Consider the following 23,504-nt stretch of genomic DNA (forward strand, 5'->3'; position numbering starts at 1 on the left):
AAATTATTGTGGGCTAAAGCTATTCCTTACGGGGGCTATAAAAAGGAAAACGCACAGGTCCTTCCGAGGGCCCTGTCTTCCACCCACTCTCAGATTCAGACATCATAAAGTCTTAGGGTAGTTCAATGTTTAATAAGCTTTAATTTCTGAGGCTGAGAGAGGTCATCCCTGCTGCTCTCCAGCTCCAGCTGAGGACTCTTGTTCTTAATTCTTGGACTCTTATCTCTCAGCCTTTCAGGCTGAGGCTTTGCTACTGTCTCTCCACAGCCATCATTTCTAGGGCTGAGTGAGACTTGCATCAAGACTTTTGGGACACATTGTCTATACTCACACATCTAGGTGCGTGAAGCTGAAACCTGTGTTTTGGCACAGACCTCCAAGGATGTGGAACTCCCCCATCAGCTCCAGAGTGGCAAAGGTCCTGTTCCCCAGCCTTTTGAAAGACTGCCAAGACTATCTAGATGAAGGATTGAGGGCATGACCCTGGAGCTGGGGAAGCAACAAAGGGCAGTCATAATGAGGAAGAAAAAAAAAACTTGAACTTTGCCCTTTCTTACTAATGTGGGACAATGTGACATGGTTCCAGTGGGAAGGATTACCAAGCCACTCCTGAAAGAGAAAAACACTCAAGGTCTTGAGTAAATCAAGCAGTCTGTTTCCTGTGGACCTATAGCCAATAGTAATCCTGGATGAATCTCCCCAGATAGTAATCCATGTATTATTTTGGGAGAAAGGGTCTATCTTCATTCATGCCTTTCTAAAGCAATCAATCTAGATCCCTCAAAACAGACAGAATCCCACAATTTCTGAGTTGGATGGGATCTCTGGGGCCATCTAGCCCAATGTGTACACAACAGAAATTCTCACTATAACATACCTGACCAGTGATCATTCACCCTCTGCTTAAAGACCTACAGTGAGGGGGAACCCATCACCAACTGAGGCAGTCAGCCCACATGACTTTTGGACAGCTCTAATTGCTAGTTCCTTCTGACATCAAACTTAAGTTCAGCTTTGTAATGTTGATCAGTTGTACCTGAGAAGATATCTAATCCTTCCGTAGCACACTGGGGAGCTGTGTTGTTTTGGTGTGGGTGATGAGTGGGACAGTGCGGGGTCATCGAGGCACAAGGAGCAATTGGGTAGCTATACTCAAACCCCTGACGTGGAGCTCTGTCTTCTTCCTTTCCCTAGGTCCCCAACACTTCTGCCTTTCTACCTTTTCTATGGAAAATCTCACCCAGCATTCTGTGTCCTGGGGGCAGGGATGGGTGTGGGTCTAGCATCAGGTCCTTGTAGAGAGTTGGGAGCTGTTTGATTTTTTGCTCCTTAAAGAATAAGAAGCCAAGCCAGGAGGGAAATTGTGTCAGAGGTGACACCTGACCTCCACCTCCTTTTGGGTTTCCTGCCAGAGTTCCTGACCTGGTGACTGTAAGGTAGAGGAGAGTAGCATTTTATACCCTTTAAAAATACTAAAGTTGAGTCTTTTAATCCTTTAATTAGTGAAGTGATTTTTATTGCATTTTATGATCCACTAGTACCTCACTAAATAATAATCCTTAAACCTGAATCACTGGACTGGTCTAATATAGCTTTGGCCCAGAGCATCACAATTCTTCAACTACTTGGAAAAAGCTCTCATGCCACCCATGAGTCTTCTCTACCCTAGACCAAATTTTCCCAGTTCCTTCAACCAAACCTCCTACGACATTGACTCAAGGCCTTTTACTCTTCTGGCTGTCCTTTTTTGGATCCTCTCCAGATTATCACTATCTTTAAACCATTCTGATAGTAGAATATTATCTACCAGTCCTCTACCATACAGCCCAGCCAGGCCTGTTTTTCCTTTAGGCTCTGATCCTTTCAGGTTGGTTAGTTTTTCCTTACAAGGTACTGAAACTGTCATGACCAGCTCATGGAATGATGTTCAAGCCCCACTCTGGGATTCCCAGGTCTCATACAACATGTTGTCTTGATTTACTGATCACTTAAAGGAATAAAAAATTCCAGCTTCATGAAATCAGGGTTTTTCAAACTTGGTACCTGTCTCAAGGTCACCTTCCCCACTGACCAGACCACTTCTGTGACTAGAGGGCTGGACCTGGAGTCAGGAAGATCTGAGTTCAAATCTAGTCTCAGACATTGACCAGCTGTTCGACCTTGGCCAAGTCACTTAATCTTTACTTGCCTCAGTTTTCTAAGCGGTAAAATGGGGAGGAGATAGTTTCACCACACTCTACCTCTCTAGTGTTGTGATCAGGGCTGGACACCAGGGTTATTGCCCCAGGCTGGTCTCCGGGTGCTTTGCAAACCTGAAAGTGCTATATAAATATTAGCTACTATGAAATGTTTACATCTACTTGAAAGAAATGAGACACTTGTAGATCATTCAGTATTTAATCAATAAGGAAGCTTACTCATAGCATAGAAAAGACACTTCAGAAGAACACAGCACTTAGCTGTGTGATCCTTGGGTTTATATAGCACTTTCAGGTTTGCACAGCACTGTACAGATATCTAATTCTAACCTTACAATGACTATATACATCTATATAGGTATTGGTCATCCTCCCTATTAGGATGTAAGCTCCTTATACATGGGGAGAGTTTAATTTTTGTATTTGTATCCACAGCACAATTCCTGGCACATGGTAAGTGCTTAATAAATACTTGTTGATTAACTGGAGTTGGCTGACACCAAAATGGAGGAATTAGTTGCTGGGGGATCCTTGGGAGGAAAGATACCATTCCAACTTAGAATTTGTGATACAGGAGGAGGAAAGATGAGCATAATGTAACATGTACCCTATATTTTGGAACATATTTTGAACAGAGGGCTCAGAGGAAGATGAATTACGATCTCAGAGTCTACAATTCCATAGGGAAGCCAGCCTAGAAGGGAGCAAAAGCTGCCGAGTGGAATTCTGGAGCAAAGAAACAACTGCACTGAAAAGAAGAGCTGTTTGAAGAGACCAATATAGATGCACTGGGAATTTACCAAGGTGCACAGATGTTAGAAATGCATTCAGACAATGGAAGAAAGGGTAGGTGATAAGAGGACAGACATGAAAGCATGTCACTGTTCCTATAATCACAATGTTAGACCTTAGAATGAGCTGAGATTGCAGAGAAAAACCACGGAGAATAAAAAAAGGTTATTTTAAAAAAAGAATATACTGGGGAAGAAAGGATGTGTGAATGGACAAGGCAGCAAATCAGGACAATAACAACAAATTACAGAGAGAAGAGAGAGAAACCAAATTAATTATTTTTTCTACCAAGGAGAAAAATGCTCTGATGAGAAAGGACAGAATAAAAATGGTTAATATGGTATTGATATCAAAGATAAGAGAGAGAGAATAGGAAAAACAGAAGTGAATGATATCATCAATAAGGTGCGTGATGACAAAGAGAAATATTCATTCCATAAGACACACATACGGGACAAGGCTGGAGAATTTGAGGCCACTCCTCAGAACATGGGGTTGACTTCCTGTGGTGGATTTAAGGGAGGAGAGGAAGGCATGCAGAGTTTGTAATATGTAGTACTGATGGGAACATCCACATCAATGAAATTACACAAAAAAAGCTTCACAAGTGTAAGGTAGGGGACGCATAATAATATTAGCTAGCATTTACATAGTGCTATAAGGTTTTCAGGGTGCCTCATATATCTCTCATCTGGTTCTCATAACCACCCTGGGAGGTAGGTGCTATTGTCACCCCCACTGTAGAGATGAGGTAACTGAAGCTGAAAGAGATTCAGTGACTTGCCTGTGGTCATGTAGCTAGAAAGTGTCTGAGGGTGAATTTGAACTTGGGTCTTGCAAGCTACAAGGTAGAGCGTCCAGGGGACAGCAAATTGGAGGATGAAGAGCTGTGAGTTTATGTTCTATGAAGACAGACTGAAGGATATGAGGATATTAACTTGGAGAAGAGAAGACTCGGGGAATGTGACAAGAATTTGAAGGGATGTGATACAGACCAGGGATGAGACTGGTTCTGTTGGACCTCGAGGGTAGAATCCAAATAGGACTTTGATTTCTTTAAAGAAGGTACAAGTCATATCATCATCTCCCTGATGTCATGGTACTCTTTGAGAAAGAAGGACAAACACAGCCTGTGAGTGAGAAGCATCTCCTCCCCTCTCCCTCCTTACTCGGGGTACTTTGCTCAGAGGAAGGTACACTTTGATGGCCAAAGCTGCCTTTTTTCCTTTGCGTTTACTGGCTAGATCTCTTTCTTAAAGACCAAGTCTTAAGCCCAATTCACTCTGGAGGTCATAGTTCCCAGCCCTCCTAGCACAGAATGAATGTAAGTACCAAATAGTAACTGTTTCTCTTTCGGCCAGGAACCCTGAGCGTCTTCCCCTCCCAATTTCATTTTTTTTTTTTTATTAAAGGAGCCATTTCTTGAGTAACTGCTTAAAGGGGCCTATTCACTGAATAGGTGTTATCTCAAAGTGAGAACCTGAAAGGGTCTCCCACTGCATCCTAAGGCCATCTCCAGTCATCCTGATGAATATCTGGCCACTGAACTGAATGGCTCTGGAGGAGAAAGTGAGGTTGGTGATCTTGCACAGCCCTCCCTCACTTAAATCAAAGTCAACTGCAAGTCATGTCATCATCTCCCTGATGTCACAGCCCTCTTCAAGAACAAAGGACAAACACACAACAACCTATAATAAACACTGGCTGAGACGTACATGTCAAAAACAACAAATGGAACAGACCTTAGAATCATTTGGATTTATCTTTTAATGTTTTTGGAAAATCCTAAGTACATTAGTCATATTAGTTTAAGAAGATATCATTAAAATCTAAGTTAGATCCACAGAAACAAAAATTTAATAATATGTTTATAAAGATAGTCACGTTAACATATATATCCACATACATTCACACACACTATATCAGTAGGTATATGATTCATTGCTTACCTAATGGAGTGATGTCCTGAAGTATAGTCTAATTTTCCAAACTTTTGTGTATGGTAGCCAGATTTTTGCAAGACGTCCATCCATGTTGTGTAATTTTGATCCAGACCCTTAAAATTATTCCATGATTCAGTTAAATGAGTAAAGAGGCCACTCCACATTGCTGAAAGACACATAAAATAGGGATTATAAGAATTTAAAATAAACACAATACACACACATGTCTATAATATATATATGCTTATACATATGTATATATGTAAGTATGCATACATGCATATATAAATATACATATACATATATACACATACACATACACATACTTTGGCTCATTTAAAGGCTAGGGGAGTAATAAGTATAGGATATTTATTTATTTTAGGCATAAAATTATAAGCTCAGTCATACTCTTAACCTCCAGTTAAGATAATTACTAACATTTAGACAGTGGTTGGTCTTTGCCTAACTTTACATTTCTATCTATTTCTAGTTAACCCCTGACCTTTTTGTGGTTGAGGCAAAATTCAGTTTATTGGAAATGCTTGGGTAATGAAATAACAGATTATACTAATAACATCGGTGATTAGACAGGCACCAGGAGGGAAAACTGAGTTGAAAGAGATACCTGTAGAGCCAATGACTCATCTTGATATCTCCCATCTCTATCATAGCTCAGTAATGTCTTTGCTCCTCAGGGGTGTGCTGGAATGTCATACTTAATCCAATTTCCCTTCTGAACTCACTTGATAATTTATAGATGATCCCTGAGTCGTGACCAAGTTTTCTCAATCTATCCAAAAAATCAGAAGTCTTGTGTGAAGTTTCAAAAGGCTTTTTGAAACTAGTCTAAGGTTTACAGATGGACTGATTCTTTGGGTATCTTATTACTTTAAGTGGAGTGGGGTTGAGTAAATCAATCACCTCAACACTACATATATATTAGGGATAAAAATATATTGCTAACAGATCAATGAACATACTGTTTATTTCTATAACGATCAACAGGAAACATTTCCCAATTTCCTACTCCGATGCCTCAGTCCGGAGTTGTCCTGAGTTCTGGAAGGCTATGCCAGTGGAGCACAGATTACGGCCACATTATAAAGTTTCCCAAAACAGTCTTAACCACAGACTCTCTGCTCTGTAAGGACTAGCACAGTTCAGGATGAAAAGACGATTCCAAGTAGTGTGGTCCTTTGGAGATGACCTCTTTAGCCATGGGAAAAGGCTTCCTTTGTAGAAAAGGAAAATACGGCCTTCAGTATTATGTAGCTTTATGACTTTGAAGTGGCAGAAAAAGGGACACAGGATGCTAAAATTCACAAAGTTTCAAGATTATGAAGCTGAATTAGTTGTAGTCACTTAAAATCTGTGTTCAGTGAACTACTGAACAGACATGCTATAGGAGGAACTGATACCTGAGGGAGGCAAGGAAAGGAGTGGTAGTTTTACTGTGTGTCTAAGGTCAACAAGAAGTATTTCATAATGCACAGTTAGTGATCATAACTGCAAATGTTAATGGGACGAAATGACCCACAAAATGGAAGTGGATAGCAGAGTGGATTAGGAACCAGAATTGAACAATATGTAGTTTACAAGAAATACACTTGAAACAGAAACATACACAAAGTTAAAATACGGGGCTAATGAAGAATCTATTATCCTTCAGCTGATGTAAAAAAAGGCAGGAGTAGCAACCATGATCTCAGACAAAGCAAAAGCAAAAAGAGCCCTAATTAAAAAGGATAAGCAGGTAAACTACATCTTGCTAAAAGGAAGCACAGACAACAAAGTTATATCAATCCTAAACATCTAGGCACCAAATGGCATAGCATTCAAATTTTTAAAGGAAAAGTTCAATGAATTATAGGAAGAAATATACAGTAAGTCTATGCAAGTGGAGGACTTCAACTTTCCCCTCTCAGAAACAGATATATCTAACCATAAAATAAACAAGAAAGAAGCCCAGAAGATGAATACAATCTTAGAAAAGTTAGATATGATATCTATCAAGGGCAAACTGAATGGGAATGGAAAGGAGGTGATAGATTCCACCTAGCCAGAAATGCACGAGATAGCCCGGGTCTCACGCCTCAATTTCCAGCTGTTCCCTGGGGGGCCTCATGAGAACTCTGAGGTTTAGAAGTCCTCACTTTTACCTGCCCGAGACTGTCCACATGAAACTGAGCTTACACCCCCAACATCGAGGCTACCTTTTTCTGAGCTCTACATGAAACTTTCACAAAAACTGACCACATGTTAGGGCATTAAAACCTCACAACCAAAGAAAAGTAGAAATATTAAATGTACCTTTCCACACACAATGCAATAAAATTAGATTTTTAATAAAGGGCTGTAAAAGTATAGATTAAAAGATAATCGGAAATTAAATAATCTAATCCTAAGGAATGTATTGGTCAAAGAACAAGTCACAGAAACAATGAATAATTTCATTAAAGAGAATGGCGACAATGAGACAATATACCAAAATTTGTGGGACTCAGCCAAAGCAGTAATCGTATCTATAAATGTATAATATACCAGTAAAAGAAAGAGATCAATGAATTGAGCATATAACTAAAAAAAACAAACAAAAAAAAAACTAGAAAAAGAATAAACTAAAAAGCCTTTAAGTGAAATGAATGTTTATGAAAATAAAAACTGCCCAGATTAACAGAAGATGGAACAGAATACTTAAAATAACCCTATTTTATTTTTTTTTACTTTAAATTTATTTAACTTTTAACATTCATTTTCACAAAATTTTGGGTTCCAAATTTTCCCCTCATTTGTCCCTCCCCCCACCCCAAAACACCAAGCATTCTAATTGCCCCATCACCAATCTGCCCTCTCTTCTATTATCCCTCCCTTCCCTTGTCCCCATCTTCTCTTTTGTCCTGTAGGGCCAGATAACTTTCTATACCCCATTATCTGTATTTCTTATTTCCTAGTAGCAAGAACAGTACTCGACAGTTGTTCCTAAAACTTTGAGTTCCAACTTCTCTTCATCCCTCCCTCCCCACTCATTCCCTTTGGAAAGGCAAGCAATTCAATATAGGCCATATCTGTGTAGTTTTGCAAATGACTTCCATGATAGTCGTGTTGTGTAAGACTAACTATATTTCCCTCCATCCTATCCTGCCCCCCATTGCTTCTATTCTCTCTTTGGATCCTGTCCCTCCCCAAGTGTTGACTTCAAATTACTCCCTCCTCCCATTGCCCTCCCTTCCATCATCCCCCCCACCCTGCTTATCCCCTTCTCCCCCACTTGCCTGTATGTGTAAAATACACACCAAAATGAGTGTGTATTTTATTCCTTCCTTGAGTCAAGTGTGATGAGAGTAAACTTCATGTTTTTCTCTCACCTCCCCTCTTTTTCCCTCCACTAAAAAGTCTTTTGCTTGCCTCTTTTATGAGAGATAGTCTGCCCCATTCCATTTCTCCCTTTCTCCTCCCAATATATGTCTCTCTCACCGCTTAATTTCATTTTTTAAGATATGATCCCATCCTATTCAATTCACTCTGTGCTCTGTGTGTGTATGTGTGTGTGTGTGTGTGTGTGTGTGTGTGTGTGTGTGTATAATCCCACCAACTACCTAGATACTGAAAAGTTTCAAGAGTTACAAATATTGTCTTTCCATGTAGGAATGTAAACAAACTTTAGTAAATCCCTTATGACTTCTCTTTGCTATTTACCTTTTCATGCTTCTCTTCATTCTTGTGTTTGAAAGTCAAATTTTCTTTTCAGCTCTGGTCTTTTCATCAAGAATGCTTGAAAGTCCTCGATTTCATTGAAAGACCATTTTTTTCCCCTTAAGTATTATACTCCATTTTGCTGGGTAGGTGATTCTTGGTTTTAGTTCTAGTTCCCTTGACTTCTGGAATATCCTATTCCATGCCCTTCGATCCCTTAATGTAGAAGCTGCTAGATCTTGTGTTATCCTGATTGTATTTCCACAATACTTGAATTGTTTCTTTCTAGCTGCTTGCAATATTTTCTCCTTGACCAGGGAACTCTGGAATTTGGCCACAATGTTCCTAGGAGTTTCTCTTTTTGGATCTCTTTCAGGCGGTGATTGGTGGATTCCTTGAATACTTATTTTGCCCTCTGGTTCTAGAATCTCAGGGCAGTTTTCCTTGATAATTTCATGAAAGATGATATCTAGGCTCTTTTTTTGATCATGGCTTTCAGGTAGTCCCATAATTTTTAAATTGTCTCTTCTGGATCTATTTTCCAGGTCAGTTGTTTTTCCAATGAGATACTTCACATTATCTTCCATTTTTTCATTCTTTTGGTTTTGTTTTGTGATTTCTTGGTTTCTCATAAAGTCATCAGCCTCCATCTGTTCCATTCTAATTTTTACAGAACTATTTTCTTCAGTGAGCTTTTGGACCTCCTTTTCCATTTGGCTAATTCTGCTTTTGAAAGCACTCTTCTCCTCACTGGCTTTTTGAACCTCTTTTGCCAATTGAGTTAGCCTATTTTTCCAGGTGTTATTTTCTTCAGCATTTTTTTGGGTCTCCTTTAGCAAGGTGTTGACCTGCTTTTCATGCTTTTCTTGCACCTCTCTCATTTCTCTTTCCAGTTTTTCCTCCACCTCTCTAACTTGATTTTCAAAATTCTTTTTGAGCTCTTCCATGGCCTGAGCCCATTGAATATTTATTTTGGATGTTTGGGATACAGAAGCCTTGACTTCTATGTCTTTCCCTGATGATAAGCATTGTTCTTCCTCACCAGAAAGGATGGAGGGAGATATCTGTTCACCAAGAAAGTAACCTTCTATGGTCTTATTTTTTTTCCCTTTTCTGGGCATTTTCCCAGCCAGTTACTTGACTTCTGAGTTTCCTCTCCACACCCACCTCACCTTCAGATCTCCAGGTAGTGCTTGGGGGCTGAGATTCAAATGCTGCTTCCCAGCCTCAGGGCTTTCAGCGGGGGTGGGGCTGCTATTCAGTGTGAGATTAAGTTCAGGTGCTCAGGTGGGGGCAGGGCTGCCACACAAGGCTCAGTTCCCTCAGGGGGTTTATGGGCGACCTTCAACAAGGGATCCCAGCTCCTGCCTGCTTTGGGAGCCCTTGTCTGCTGCTGCCTCCACTGCTGTCTCCCGAGGGGGCCTGAGTCATGGGCATACCCCACTCCCCTCACAGCCAGATGAAAAGACTCTCTCACTGACCTTTGGCGGCTGTGGGTGGAGGGACCTGCGCAGCTGGTGGAGATTCTGTCCCTGGAGCCTGCTTGGATCTGTTCCCCTTGGTGTTGCGTGGCCAAGGCAGGGCTGGGCTCTGCTGCAGGCCTGGTGCGCGACAGACATTTGGTGTCGGTTTTTCAGGTCTCTCTGGAACAGAAATCTCCTCCACTCCATTGTTCTGTGGATTCTGCTGCTCCAGAATTTGTTGGGAGTTCTTCTTTACAGGTATTTTATGGGCTGTGGGTTAGGAGCTAGAATATGTGTATCTTTCTGCTCCGCCATCTTGGCTCCTCCCCCAAATAACCCTATTTTAGAAAAAAAATTGAAGAAGCTATTCATGGGCTGCCTAAGGAAAAAATCCCCAGGGTCAGATGGATTCACAAATGAATTCTACCAAACATGTAAGGAATAATTAATCCCAACACTATAAAAACTATCTGAAAAAGTAGGTAAAGAAGCATTCCTACCAAATTCCTTTTATTACACAAACATGGCTTTGAAAACTAAACCAAAGAGAACAAAAACAGAAAGAAAAAAGAACAGTCACATGAAAAAATGATCTAAATCATCATAGATAGGAGAAATGCAAATTAAAACAACTCTTTCACAACATCTCACACCTATCAAATTAGCCAGCATGACAGAAAAGCCAAAGGGTCCCAAAGGGCTATAAAACTGTGTATACCCTTTGATCCATCAATTCCACTACTAGGTCTGTATCCCAAAAAGATCAAATAAAAGGAAAAAGGACCTACTTGTGCAAAAATATTTATAGCAACTCTTTCTGTGGTATTAAAGAACTGGAAAGTGAGGAGATCCATTAACTGGGGAATGTCCAAACAAGCTGTGGCATATGATTGTGATGGCATGCTATTGTGCTATAAGAAATGTCAAGTAGGAGGATTAGAGAAAAACCTGGAAAGACTGGTATGAACTTAAGTAAAGTAAAGTGAAAAGAACAAGGAGAACATTGTACACAGTAACACAATATTGTAAAGACGATCAACTCAATGATTCAAGACAATTCTAACGGACCCACGGAAAAAAATACGATCAACCTTTAAAGAAAGAGAGAGAGAACTGATGAACTCTGAATGCAGAGTGAAACTAAGTTTTTTGAAACTTAATTTTTATAGCTTATTTTGATTATGTTTTCATTTGCAACATAGCTAATATGGAAATATGTTTTGCATGACCTCACATGCATAGTCAAAATCAAATTGCTTGCCTTCTCAAACAGGGAGAGGGACACGGAGGAAAGAAAGAACCAGGAACTGGAAATTTAAAAAAAAAAAACATTAAAATTTTTTACATGTAATTGGGAAATATTTAACAAAATAGATAAAAATAATTTAGAAAGAAATATTTCATAGGACATTTAGTCATCTCATATTGCTCATGGTAAATATTTGCAAGGAGACTCCCATAAAAATAAATGCAGCTTGTGTAATATATATAGTAGAGGATGGGGTGGAAATATTCTATGAAGAACTTGATAAAGCCCTTCAAATGAAATTAATATGCACTTTCAAACTCTGTGACCTCAAAGGTAATTATGGGAAGGACAGTAAAGCCAGGTGCTGAAAAAGATGACTGAGAAGCAAGAAAGAAGGACATTAAAGGCTCATGCCTTCTTGCCTACCATCATGAATATCTTCTTCAACAAGAAGATAACCTAAGCAGGTACCAAATAATGCCACAAAAATTAAATATGATTATATATTAATAGATAAGTAGTTACTAATGTAGGCGTTGTTTCTAAATCAGTTGGCTATCCACAATTATTCTGATTACCTACCCTGATTTATCAGAACAAAGATAAAAATCAATATCAAACTAGAAAATAAAAACGAGTGGCTATGATATGTCATTGATTTAATTCAATGACAACTGAATTCATGGTAGTTAATGAGATCCCAGAAATTAAAGGGAGAAGAACAGAGCTTTGTGGGTATGACAGCAACAATAAACAGTAAAAACAAAAACAGAGACAGAGGAAGGATAGCCAGAAAGGGAGCCGGAGAAGTGAGAGAGCAGTCAGCAAGTATTTGTTAAGTGCTGACTGTGTGCCAGGCACTGTTCTAGGGAAACAAATGGAAAAGACAGTGCATGCTCTACAATCTGATGGAGCAGTGTCACAAAAACCTATGGAAGAGAAACTATTCAGGAAGTGTCAAGTGTTACAGGATCAAGGAGGGAAAAACCAGAAAAAAAGCATGAGATGTGGTTATTAGGAGGTTATGGGTGATGAGTGATGAGGAGTCTTAGAAGTCAAAAACTGCCTAACATTTACAGCCCCTAATGTGCTACATGAGGAAGCATAAATGGCACTAAAGGAAAAAACTGGGAAAAGCGTCAAGACTCTGTTATCTATAGATAACGTAATTTGAGAATTGAGGGGGTGATTCTCAAAATATCTGGAAGACAGTATTTTAAAAGACAGAAAAAAATGGACCTTATTATAAGAGCAACAACAAAAAAGAAATGAGAGAATATTCATAATTACTGATCTATATGCATACTGTCTCATCTTTACAAAACTTGTTAATAGGACAGTGCACTGGTGCCCAGGTAAAGCTAAGATCCTTTATGAATGATTTATGGGAGGCCTTGGACAAGAGTTGCACAGGATACGAAAGTGTGGCTGGACTGCAATCTTTGCTTTTGGAAGGAGAATTCATATTGATGCGTTCACCAATCCATTGAAATATTGAAGCAAAAGATCCTTGTCTCCTACTTCAATGAAGAAGGTAAAAATATACAACATTTGAGGCAGCCTAGAATAATGGAAAGTCTTTCTCAAGGTTGAGAACTTCTAAGCTCAAGTCCCATTTCTGACACATTATGTGTGTGCAGTCTGTGTCCAAAGTCACACTCTAAGTTTATAAATTGCAGGGCAGCTGTTAATCTGCAATAATACAGGGAATTTCCTTGCTGGGAGTTCCCTATAATGGTGAAATTCCAAGGGTGGATTAGAAAATAAACTAAATCAAGTTCTGAAGCTACAGACTCCATAATATAAATTTCAAGTTTCCTCTTTTGTTGGAAACATATTCAATTGAAAACATAAGTATCTTTAACTTGGGGAAATTCCAAGAATAGTAAATATCTTAATAATTTAGAGAGATAAAAGCCAAACTACTAAGTGCTATACAAACTTCAAAACACAAAGGAGTTACAGAGAAGCCAAGAAAAACTGCTGTTTTGGAGAAAAGATAAAGGATTAAACTTTCAATTATATCAATTCATGCTTTGATATCCTATTCCTGAATTATACACTGCTTAATGCCAGTGGCATTTTGCCAGTATAACTATTTCTCTAGACTAAGCCAAACTATGGAGGTGCCCATAGTAATCTGAGAAATGAAAACTGCATGGCAACTAGTGAAGTCTGAATCTGGAAGCATTTACTATCATGATTAGTATGTTAGCAGATACTCAGATAAAGCTCTCTATATTCGGAAGGTTAAATATATTATGTTCTCTGAATTTTAACACTAATGACAACTTAAACTAAATTCCATATTGTATTATTTACTTCAACTAAAATATATAATAAGGACATCTGTACCTGCACGTGATGGGCAACAGATTGGAGAGTTTGTATATGCATTGAGAAAAATGGTACCATGTTTTTTCATGAAATTTATAAAAGGAAGTGCCACTGTCTGATTTCCTGGATGAAATGTGAGCCTTCCATCCTGTAATCAAAGAAACAATAGTTAATCACATTATACAAGAAGCATATTTTCCAATGATAATGCTAACATTTATAATTTGCAAAGGAATTTAAAATTATCTTCACAGTATTCAAAACAATGGTGTAAAACAAAAAATGTGCATTTTCATTCTACAGATAATTAAATTAGCACAGAAACATTAAGAAATCAGTTATTAAATGTATAGTACTACAATTAAATTCATATGAGTGGAATAAGTTTATCAATGTACATCACAGGGTTTTTATGACACTGCTCAACTCCTTTGTGAGATCAATATCACCATCCCTCAGACTCCGGAGACTAAAAGTCCCTTCCTGGCCACCTATTAGAATGTAAACTTATTAGAAGGTAAGCTACTTGAGGGCAAGGACTACTTCACTTTTGCATTTGTACTTTTAGCTCTTAGCCCAAGGTCTGGCACACAATAAAGGCTTAATTAGTGCCTCTTCATTCACTCATGGAAATCAAATATACCAAATATTCATCACCCAAGGCTCTGTTCTAGGTCCTCTTCTCCCTGTGATGTCATCAGCTTTCATGGATTCAATGATCATCTCTATGAAGATCATTTCCAGATTTATATAAACAGCTCTCAAACGTTAGTACTGTATCAACAACTGTAAACTGGACATTTCCAACTGGACGATCCCTAAGCTTATCAAACTTCATCTGCCCAAAAGAGAACTCCTTATCTTTCTTCTCATATCCCTCTCCTCATTTCCATTTCCTTATTTCTGTCAAGGGCCACCCCTCAAATCACTCAGGTTTATACCCTCAGAATTTTCCTTAGTTTTTCCCTCTCAACTCACTGCTAACATCTACATAGCTAAGTCTCATTGAGTCTACCTCCATAACATCTCTCACAGCCACCCCATTCTTTCCAAGGTCACCACCCTGGTCCAGGTTCTAATCACATCTTGCCTGGATTACTCTAATGGTCTTCTAATTGGTCTCTGCCTCAAGTGCTTGCTTCTCTAATTAATTTTTCACGTAGTGGTTAAATCCCTTATTCTTGATTGATAAATGATAAAAGGATATGAGTAGGCAGTTTCAAAAGAGGAAATCCAAGCTATCATGATATATGGAAAAATATCTTTCGAATCACTAATAACTGGATAAATGTAAATTGAAGCAACCTTAAGTTTCTATCCTGTGCTTCTCAGACTGGCAGAGATGACAAAAGAGGAAAATGACAAATGCTGGAGAGACTGTGAGAAAGAACAGGTAGAGAATTGTGCTGCTAGTGAACTGTGAGCTGGTCTAGCCATTTTTTGAAAGCAATTTGAAACGAAGCTAGGAAAGTTACCAAACTGTACACACTCTTAGCTACTAGGTCTCTACCTGAAAGAAATCAAAGAAAGAGAAACAGGGAAGGTGGAAAAGGGGATAAACATTTATGTAACACCTACTAAGTGCTGGGCATTGTACTAAGTACTTTACACACATTATCTCACTTGATCCTCACAACAATTCTGCAAAGTTGGTGCTATTATTATCTCCATTTCACAACTGAGGAAAATGAGGCAGTGAGAGGCTAAGTAGTTGAAGCCAGATTTGAACTCAGGTCTTCCTGACTCCAGGCCTAGGCTCTATCTAAGGCATCACCAAGCTGCCTACAGAAAAATGATTTATATGTGTAAAAAATTTATAGCAATTCTTTCGTGGTAGCAAAACGGTGAAAACTAAGGAAGTGTCCTTTTACAGGAGAAAGGCTAAACAATTTGTGGTACTGAATGTAAGGAATAGACAATTCAGAGGAAGACTTTTATGAACTGATGCAGAGAGAAGTAAGCAGAACTAGGAGAACAATTTATCCAATGATAACATTATAGAGTAAATAACTGAAAGATTTGAGAATTGTGATCAACACAATGATAAACCACGAGTCTGAAAGAAGGAAAATGAAATATGCCACTTATCCCCTAACAGTGAGGTGACGAACTTCAGAAAGAGACATATACCTTTGGACATGGCTAATGTACCATTTGTTTTGCTGGACTACGCAGATAGAGGAGTGTTTTTTGGCTTTGGGGAGAATATATGATGAAAATGTAGACAACTATGTACAATCAACTTATATAAGCCTATATGCAGGATAAATGGGAAATAATCAAGAGGGAAGAGACCAGAATTAAGAGGGATTGGGAAGAACTTCTAGTAGAAGGTAGGATTTTAGCTGGGATACAAAGGAAATCAGCGAAGACAGGAAGCCAGGATGAGGAGGGAGAGTATTCAAGGCATGAGGGCAGCCATAGAAAATGCCAAGAGTCAGGAGATGGAGTGTCTTTTGCGAGAAAAAGCAAGGAGACCAGTGTCACTAGATCAAAGTGGGAGGGGGGAGGTATAAGGCATAAGGTGTACGACAAGGGTGGGAGGAGGAGGCTGGGTTATGAAGAGCTTTGAGTATGAAAAGAGGATTTATATTTGATCTGTCACACAATGACTCCCCCACCCTCACCCTTCCTCCTATTCAGTAAACTCTAGTGGTTCCCTATTACCTCTAGGATCAAACATAAATCCTCTTTTTATCTTAAATTACGTTTAGAACATCTTATTCAATATAGCACTATTTAATATGATACTGCTTCACTTCTGTCTCTGTACCCTTAGCACTTCAAACAGTGTCTTGAATACAGCAGACATTTAATAAATACTTTTGTACTAATAAGTAGCAGAAAAGTGTGTAATACATCTTGTCCATAAAAACTGCTTTAAAGTGAAATTTAGATGAGGAAAGAATAATCTTCAGTTAATTGGAAAAGTAAATTCTGCAAAATATCTTACTTTCCAAAATGAAGTTCTGAAATAATGATAATAAAAATGATAATAGCTAGTATTTACATAATGCTTTTAAGATTTGTACTGGTGCTTTATCTAATCTCATTTGATCCTTAAAACAACCCTGTGTGATGTAGGAGTTTTTATTATCACTATTTTACAGATGGGGGAACTGAGGCTAAAAGACGTAAAGTAACTGACACAGCTAAAAGTTGTGAGGCAGAATTTGAACTTGGGTCCTCCTATATCCAAGTTCAATTTCCTATCTACTATATCACCTAGCTGACACCAACAAAAAGATCTACTGATAGTCAATGAATAGTTAATGAAAATATGAAATGATTATTACACATAAAGTATGGTTTTTACGTGCTTTGGAAGATATAATATGAAACATGGTTACTACTCTTAAGGAACTTATGCTCTAGTTATGAAACTATGAGAGATGGACAAATACATTACAACAGTAGCCATGATATGGCAAGAGCACTGGATCTGAAGTCAGGAGACACTGGTGTCATCTTAGCTGTGCTACTCATTTCACCTATGTGAATCTGGGCAATTTAATTAACCTGTCTGGGCTTCAGTTTCTTCATCTGCAAAATAAGGTTGGGCTAGTTGAACTAGATGGCCTCCTCAATTCTTTCGAGCTCTAGATTCACAATTATACTTTCTAAGGTCCATTCTAGCACAACTCCCGTGACCTGTGAAGTGAGATGAGAGGCAGCCTGAGGAGACTGCCTGAGTTAGGAAGACCAAATTATAAATTACTTAATCCCTGTGTAAATTACTTTCTCTCTCAGTGTCCCAGGCAATTTTCTAAGAAAAAAAATGCAGATTAGTTGCTTATTGGCACTACTGATCACAGATGCAGACCAAAAAACAACTCTCAATCAGTAAATATGAGAGACAACTATGGATTAGTTTTCTACTCGATTCACAGAATTTGTTCCCATTGCTTCACAGTCACGTCTAATAAATGCCAAATGAGGAGCATAAACACTAGGTATGTGTTATTTGTCCTGAATTCTTGAAGAGGACTATGACATCAGGGAAGTGATGCCATGACATGCAAGTGAATTGGATTTAAATGAGGGAAGGTTATTTAAAAAGGGAAAGTCACCAGCCTCACTTTCTCCTCCAGAGCCATCTGGGTCTGGTGGTTAGGAATTCAGAGGAAGGTATATCCCTTCAAGCTATGCTGGCAAAGTCAGACAAATAACTTTCAACTCTCTTAATGCACAGTAGATATTAACAAATGGCAGCCGAGCTGGGTGGTTTGCACTTTAATTATAACATGAAAAAAATCAGATGCTTCTTCTCTTGTATTTGAAAGCAAAAGAAGTGTTTATTACATTTGAGTTTGAGTGCAAAAGAATGAAGACTGAGGAAATGATAGCTAGAGTAGCTGAAGTAGAAAAGTTGAAATAGAAAATGGAATACGATTAGGCTAGGGAAAAAGGCCATTTCAGAATTGGCATAGAAAGAAGCATGCTATTGGAAGCTAAATTAAGACTGCTGCCAGATGGGATGCTGAGTGGGGAGAAGAGATAACACAGAGAAGAATCAACACACACTTAATTCTAAAGCATATGTATTGATTGTAAAGCTTATACACATGCCCATTTAGTTTCTAATTTTATAATTTATAACTAAAAATCTATCTAAGCAGTAGCCTTTTTAAAAGTGGGTAATGCCAATCAAGGTTCAATCAACATACATTTATTAAGCACTAACTTTGTGCCTGGCACCAAGCGAGGCATTGGGGATACACTTTAAAAAGTGAGACAGTCCTTGACATCAACAAACTTACATTTTTCTCTGGTGTGTATGTGAAGGAATATATGTTTACAGATAAATAAGTAAAGCATATATACAAGGAAAAGGGAGAAATGAACAATGGGACATGGCGGAGAGGAAAGGTCCTTGAAGACAGCAGCACTTGAGTTACTAGAAGCAGAAGTGAAGAGGGAATGAGGGCAGGGAGCCTGTGCAAAACCACAATGAGATGTTATGTATGGGAATCAGCAAGTGGGTGACTAGTTTGGTTATAGTGTGTCATGTGAATGGGAGTAACAAATCTGGAGGGGGAGAATGCAGCCATACTCTGAAGAGCTTTAGATATATATAAAAAAATTGTATTTTATATTGAAGATGGGGAGGCATTGAAACTTTTTGAGCAGTCAACTACTACGGTAAGACCTTGCTTCAAGAATAAATATTGGAGGTAGAATCAAGATGGCACAGTGAGAGGAACCATTAAGGTCTGTCTCACTTTTCAACAAAGATCTAGAGAATACACCAGACTGAATTCTCATTGGAAAAGTCAAAAGGAAGTCACAGTAAGTCATTTATCTAGTCCTAGGTGGCTTAGGGAGACTGACAGAGAGGTCTATAGACACTGGGTAGGGTATATGACTTGGAGTATACATAGCCTGGAGTATTTCAGCTCCCTGGAAAGGAGAAAAGACTGGTTCTGGGCACCAGAACAGGAAATTTCCTGGGACTTCTTTCTGTCCCTGAGTTTCTTCATTTCTCCTATTTTTTTCCCCAGAATTTTGACTATTACTTCTTGATGTCTAATGGAGTCATTAGCTTCCACTTCGACATTTCTAATTTTCAAGGAGTTATTTTCTTCAGTAAAGTTCTGTACCTTTTTTACCCACATTATTTTTTCATATATTTAGAATGTAATGATCTCTTTTCATATAGTTTTCCCCTAGCTCTTACCTCTTTTACCATTCTTTCTCCTCTATTCTCATTTAGTTTTCAAAATCATTTTTTTGCTACTTCTTTTACTCTTGCTTTAACTCTTTTAGGAATTCTTGTTGATCTTGTGTCCAAATTGCATTTTTCTTTAAGGCTTTGCTTACAGATTTTGAGGAGTCATTCTTTTCTTCTCTGTTTGTGTCTTGAACTTTCCTGTCATCTTTATCATCAGATTCTTTTTTTTGTTTGCTTCTTTCTTTGCTGTGAATTCACCTATTTCATTTTTGATGCTGATAATTTGGTTTTATTTTTTCTTTTAAAGAAAATCAAATCAGCAATGGTTTATCTATTTTATCATTTGTTTTTAGAAAAAAGCTCTTAATTTTATTTATTAGTTTAATGGTATTTTTACTTTCAATTTTGTTGATCTCTCCTTTGATTTTCAGGACTCCTATTTTGGTGTTTAGCTGGAATTTTTAAATTTGTAATTTTCTATTTTTTTAAGTTACATACCCAGTTCAACACAATGCCCAGTCACAACCCCGAAGGACTTATGATGGAACATGCTATCAATTCCCGGATAGAAAGTTGGCATAATCACGAATGTAGCCTGAAGCATATTTTTAGAGCAAAGTTGAAGCACATTTTCTTCTCTTTCTTTTTTTGAACATAGCTGATATGGGAATTTCTTTGCATGAGTTTATATACTTATAATGAGTTTTGTTTTTCTTGTCTTTTCAATTGGTGAGGGAGAAGGAACATGGAGGGAGAGAATTCTGTATTGAAAGTAAAATGAAATTGAATAAAAAAGTGAATTTTGACTTGGCAATTGTATGAAAGATAGGAGAGGAGACATAATAGAAGGAGGCAGGGTTATAAATTAGTTTACTGCATGATGAAGGTCTAAATTCGGATTTCTATGGTACAAGTAGAGAGAAGGCAACAGAAGCAATGCTTATTGAGATTGACTAATTATATAGTGCGATGGAGAGAGAATGAAAAGCTGAAGATACTTTATCAGTTTTGAACATAGGTGACGAGAAGAATGATGGCGTCCTTGACATAAAAAGGGAAGCTAGGAGGAGGTATGAGTTCTTCCTTTGTTGCCGAAGAAGACCATGCCATCAGAGAAATGATGACATGACTTGCACTTGACTTTGTTTTGAGTGAGGAAGAGCTGTGCAGGTCACCAGCCTTACTTCTCCTCCAGAGCCATCTGAATCCAGTGACCAGATATTCATCAGGATGACTGGAGATGACCCAGGAAGAGGCAATTGGGGTTGTGACTTGCCCAAGGTCACACAGCTAGTGAGTGTTAAGTGTCTGAGGTAACATTTGAATTCAGATCCTCCTGACTCCTGCACTGGTGTTCTATCCACTGCACCACCTAGCTGCCCCAGGAGGAGGTATGGGTTTAGGGGAAAGATAAAGATGATATCATGGCAGAAGTTTTTTGACTGAGAGATTGGGAAAAGCTTAAAAGAGTTACACGTAATACCTTTTTATATCCAACATTTGTTTTAAATCTTGCAGTTATCTAAAAAAGATCTTTGGAGTAATAGTTAAGTATTTATGTACTCAGGTACAATCTGTCAAGCTAAAAAAATATGGAATTAGCATTCTTTACTACTCATTTATTTCACCTATCTTTTGACAATATCACTATCCTAGTAGAAGCTCTCATCACCTGAGCCTTGACCATTGCAATAGCCTTGTGGTTGTCCTCCTTGCCTCAAGGCTCTCCATTCTATACCATCTTCCACTCAATTATCACAGTAGTCTTCCTAAAGAACAGGTCTGACCATGTCACTCCCCTAGTCAATAAAGTTCAATGGTTCCCGATTACCTCTAGGATCAAAAATAAAATTATTGATTTGGTTTTTAAAATCCTTCATAATCTGGCCCTTCCTATCTTTCCAATCTTTTTATACTTTACTTCTCTCCATGTATGCTCTGATCTAGTGTTAGTCTTCTTTGATTTTTTTTGAACAAGACACTCAGTCTTCTAACACTGGGCATTTTCATTGTCCACAAGCCTGGAATTCTGCCCCTTCTCACTCTAACTCTTGCCCTCCCTAGGTTCTTGCATGTCCCAGCTAACATCTCATCTTATGCTAGAAACCTTTCTGGATCTTCCTTAATCTCGGTGCCCTCCCTGTGAGTATCTCCAATTTATCCTGTATACATTATTTGTACCTAGCTGATCACGTGACCCCCCCCCCCCCCCCCGATTATGAGCTCGACAGCAGACACTTTGTATCTATCGCCTTCTTTGTATCCCAGACTTGGCACAGTGCCTGGCTTAAGAACTGCTTGTGGACGGGATCTTAGATTTACAAGCGGAATACCCCCGAGCCCCCGGCTTACAGAGGCCGAAATGAAGTGGCAGAACCGGGGGTCAGACCCAGGGTCCAAGAGCGCTGGAAGGTACTGAGGGCACTGGAGGGGGGGGGAGGGGTGGACGGGACCGGGCATACGAGGCTCTTCTTTATCATTTTCCTGGTTATCGTTTTTCAAACAGACCACCAGCATTAAAGCGAACAGGGAATTCACTTTCCAGTTTTATTCATCTGCGAAGTTAACACCCTAGGTGGGTGAGGGAGCAAAATGTCACTCGGGACCGCGGTCCGACAGTTCCCTTCCGCGGCGTGCACACGTCCTAATTTGCAGGAAGTGAGCTCACGAGTGGGGGTGGGGGTTCAGAGAGGCCCGCGGCGTCTCGGATCAGCGCCGTTGGGGCAGCTGGCTGGGTCCGGGCAGCCTCACCCGGTCTCTGGTACACTACGTGCCTCCCTAGCCCGCCCGCTCACAGGGGGGCGCCCTTCCGCCTGCAGCTGTGCAGGGGTGGGAGGAGGCGCGCCCTCTCTCCCCGTCCTGGTACTTACGAAAGAATCGCTCACCACCAGCACCACATTCGGTACCGAGGGATCCCGGGCTGTTACGCTCTGGACAGGGGGCCACCCTGGGCCCGCTTTTTCCTCCAGTCTACCTGCCCAGGGGGCTGGGGCGGCCGGAGCCGAACCCGCAGAAGTGACCACCAGCAGGACCACACCTACTGACCACCATTGCATCGCCCCACCGGGCCGTAGGGCTCACCCTACCCTTCTCAGTCCCAGGACACAGCCGGAAGTGCACCCCCCCGGCTGCAGGGCTTTGACCTTTTTCGGAGGAACAGTACCGCTAATTCAAGCCCGTTTCCTCTGAATGAGCCACTTCACGATGCGCAGAGGAGCAGAACTACAACTCCCAGCAGGCCCCAGGGACGCACAGGCGCCTGACGTAACTTGGTTGGGAACTTGTTCACTCTGTACCTCCCCCCAATCCCTCTGCTCCTAGTAGTTCTTTCTGCGGCTGGTTTGGGTCACGTGGGTCTGTCCTGAGAAATACGCATGCGCCCTGACCCTTGGGTAGAAGGCGGCTGGAGTAAGGTAGAGGTAGAAAAAAAATGAATCGGGGTCTTGTTGGAGGGGCTGGGTTAGGGACCCCTGGGGTGGGGAGGCAGCGCGTCTGCACTAGGAGGGCCCGGGGTCGCCCCTCCTGTGACCCCAGGAGTAGCGTGATCCGGCTGTGGGGGGGCCTCGCTGAGGTGGTTGTGGGCCGCCGGCCAGCCGCGTTGATTGGGGCAGGGGTTGGAGGGGCCTCCTTGCGGAGCTTGACTCCTCCCCGGCCTCGGACCCTGGGGGCGGCCCCCTCCCGGGGCTCCCCACTCCCCCCGGCCTCGGACCCTGCGGGCGGCCTCCTCCCGGGGCTCCCCACTCCCCTCCCGGCCTCGGACCCTGGGGGCGGCCCCCTCCCGGGGCTCCCCACTCCCCCCGGCCTCGGACCCTGCGGGCGGCCTCCTCCCGGGGCTCCCCACTCCCCTCCCGGCCTCGGACCCTGGGGGCGGCCTCCTCCCGGGGCTCCCCACTCCCCCCGGCCTCGGACCCTGCGGGCGGCCCCCTCCCGGGGCTCCCCACTCCCCTCCCGGCCCCGGCCCCTGGGGGCGGCCCCCTCCCGGGGCTCCCCACTCCCCCGGCCTCGGACCCTGCGGGCGGCCCCCTCCCGGGGCTCCCCACTCCCCCGGCCCCGGACCCTGGGGGCGGCCCCCTCCCGGGGCTCCCCACTCCCCTGGCCCCGGACCCTGCGGGCGGCCCCCTCCCGGGGCTCCCCACTCCCCTGGCCCCGGACCCTGCG

General features: G+C 40.9%; 2 protein-coding genes across 7 annotated transcripts in view; one reads left to right on the forward strand and one right to left on the reverse strand.

Moving 5' to 3' along the window:
- The window catches only part of ARSK (arylsulfatase family member K), a 56,817-nt gene extending 34,234 nt beyond the window's left edge, over positions 1 to 22,583 (reverse strand). Inside the window, exons 1-3 of one of the 2 annotated variants that reach the window (XM_072606099.1) lie at positions 22,217 to 22,583; positions 13,694 to 13,823; positions 4,940 to 5,099 (exon numbers count right to left, since the gene is read on the reverse strand). In XM_072606099.1, coding sequence (XP_072462200.1) covers positions 4,940 to 5,099; positions 13,694 to 13,823; positions 22,217 to 22,402 — 476 coding nt within the window. In that variant the 5' untranslated portion in view covers positions 22,403 to 22,583. Of the gene's footprint in view, positions 1 to 4,939; positions 5,100 to 10,107; positions 10,339 to 13,693; positions 13,824 to 22,216 lie in introns of those variants that run through there. The other variant, XM_072606100.1, reaches the window with a different exon arrangement.
- SKIC3 (SKI3 subunit of superkiller complex) overlaps positions 21,689 to 23,504 on the forward strand; it is a 112,186-nt gene continuing 110,370 nt past the window's right edge. For 2 of the 5 annotated variants that reach the window (XM_072606096.1, XM_072606092.1), the window contains exon 1: positions 22,598 to 22,759. The gene's annotated coding sequence lies outside the window, so the exon portion shown is untranslated. Of the gene's footprint in view, positions 21,759 to 22,597; positions 22,760 to 23,504 lie in introns of those variants that run through there. The other 3 variants (XM_072606095.1, XM_072606091.1, XM_072606093.1) reach the window with 2 other exon arrangements.

The sequence above is a fragment of the Notamacropus eugenii genome, chromosome 4 (assembly GCF_028372415.1).
Source record: "Notamacropus eugenii isolate mMacEug1 chromosome 4, mMacEug1.pri_v2, whole genome shotgun sequence".
NCBI lineage: Eukaryota > Metazoa > Chordata > Mammalia > Diprotodontia > Macropodidae > Notamacropus > Notamacropus eugenii.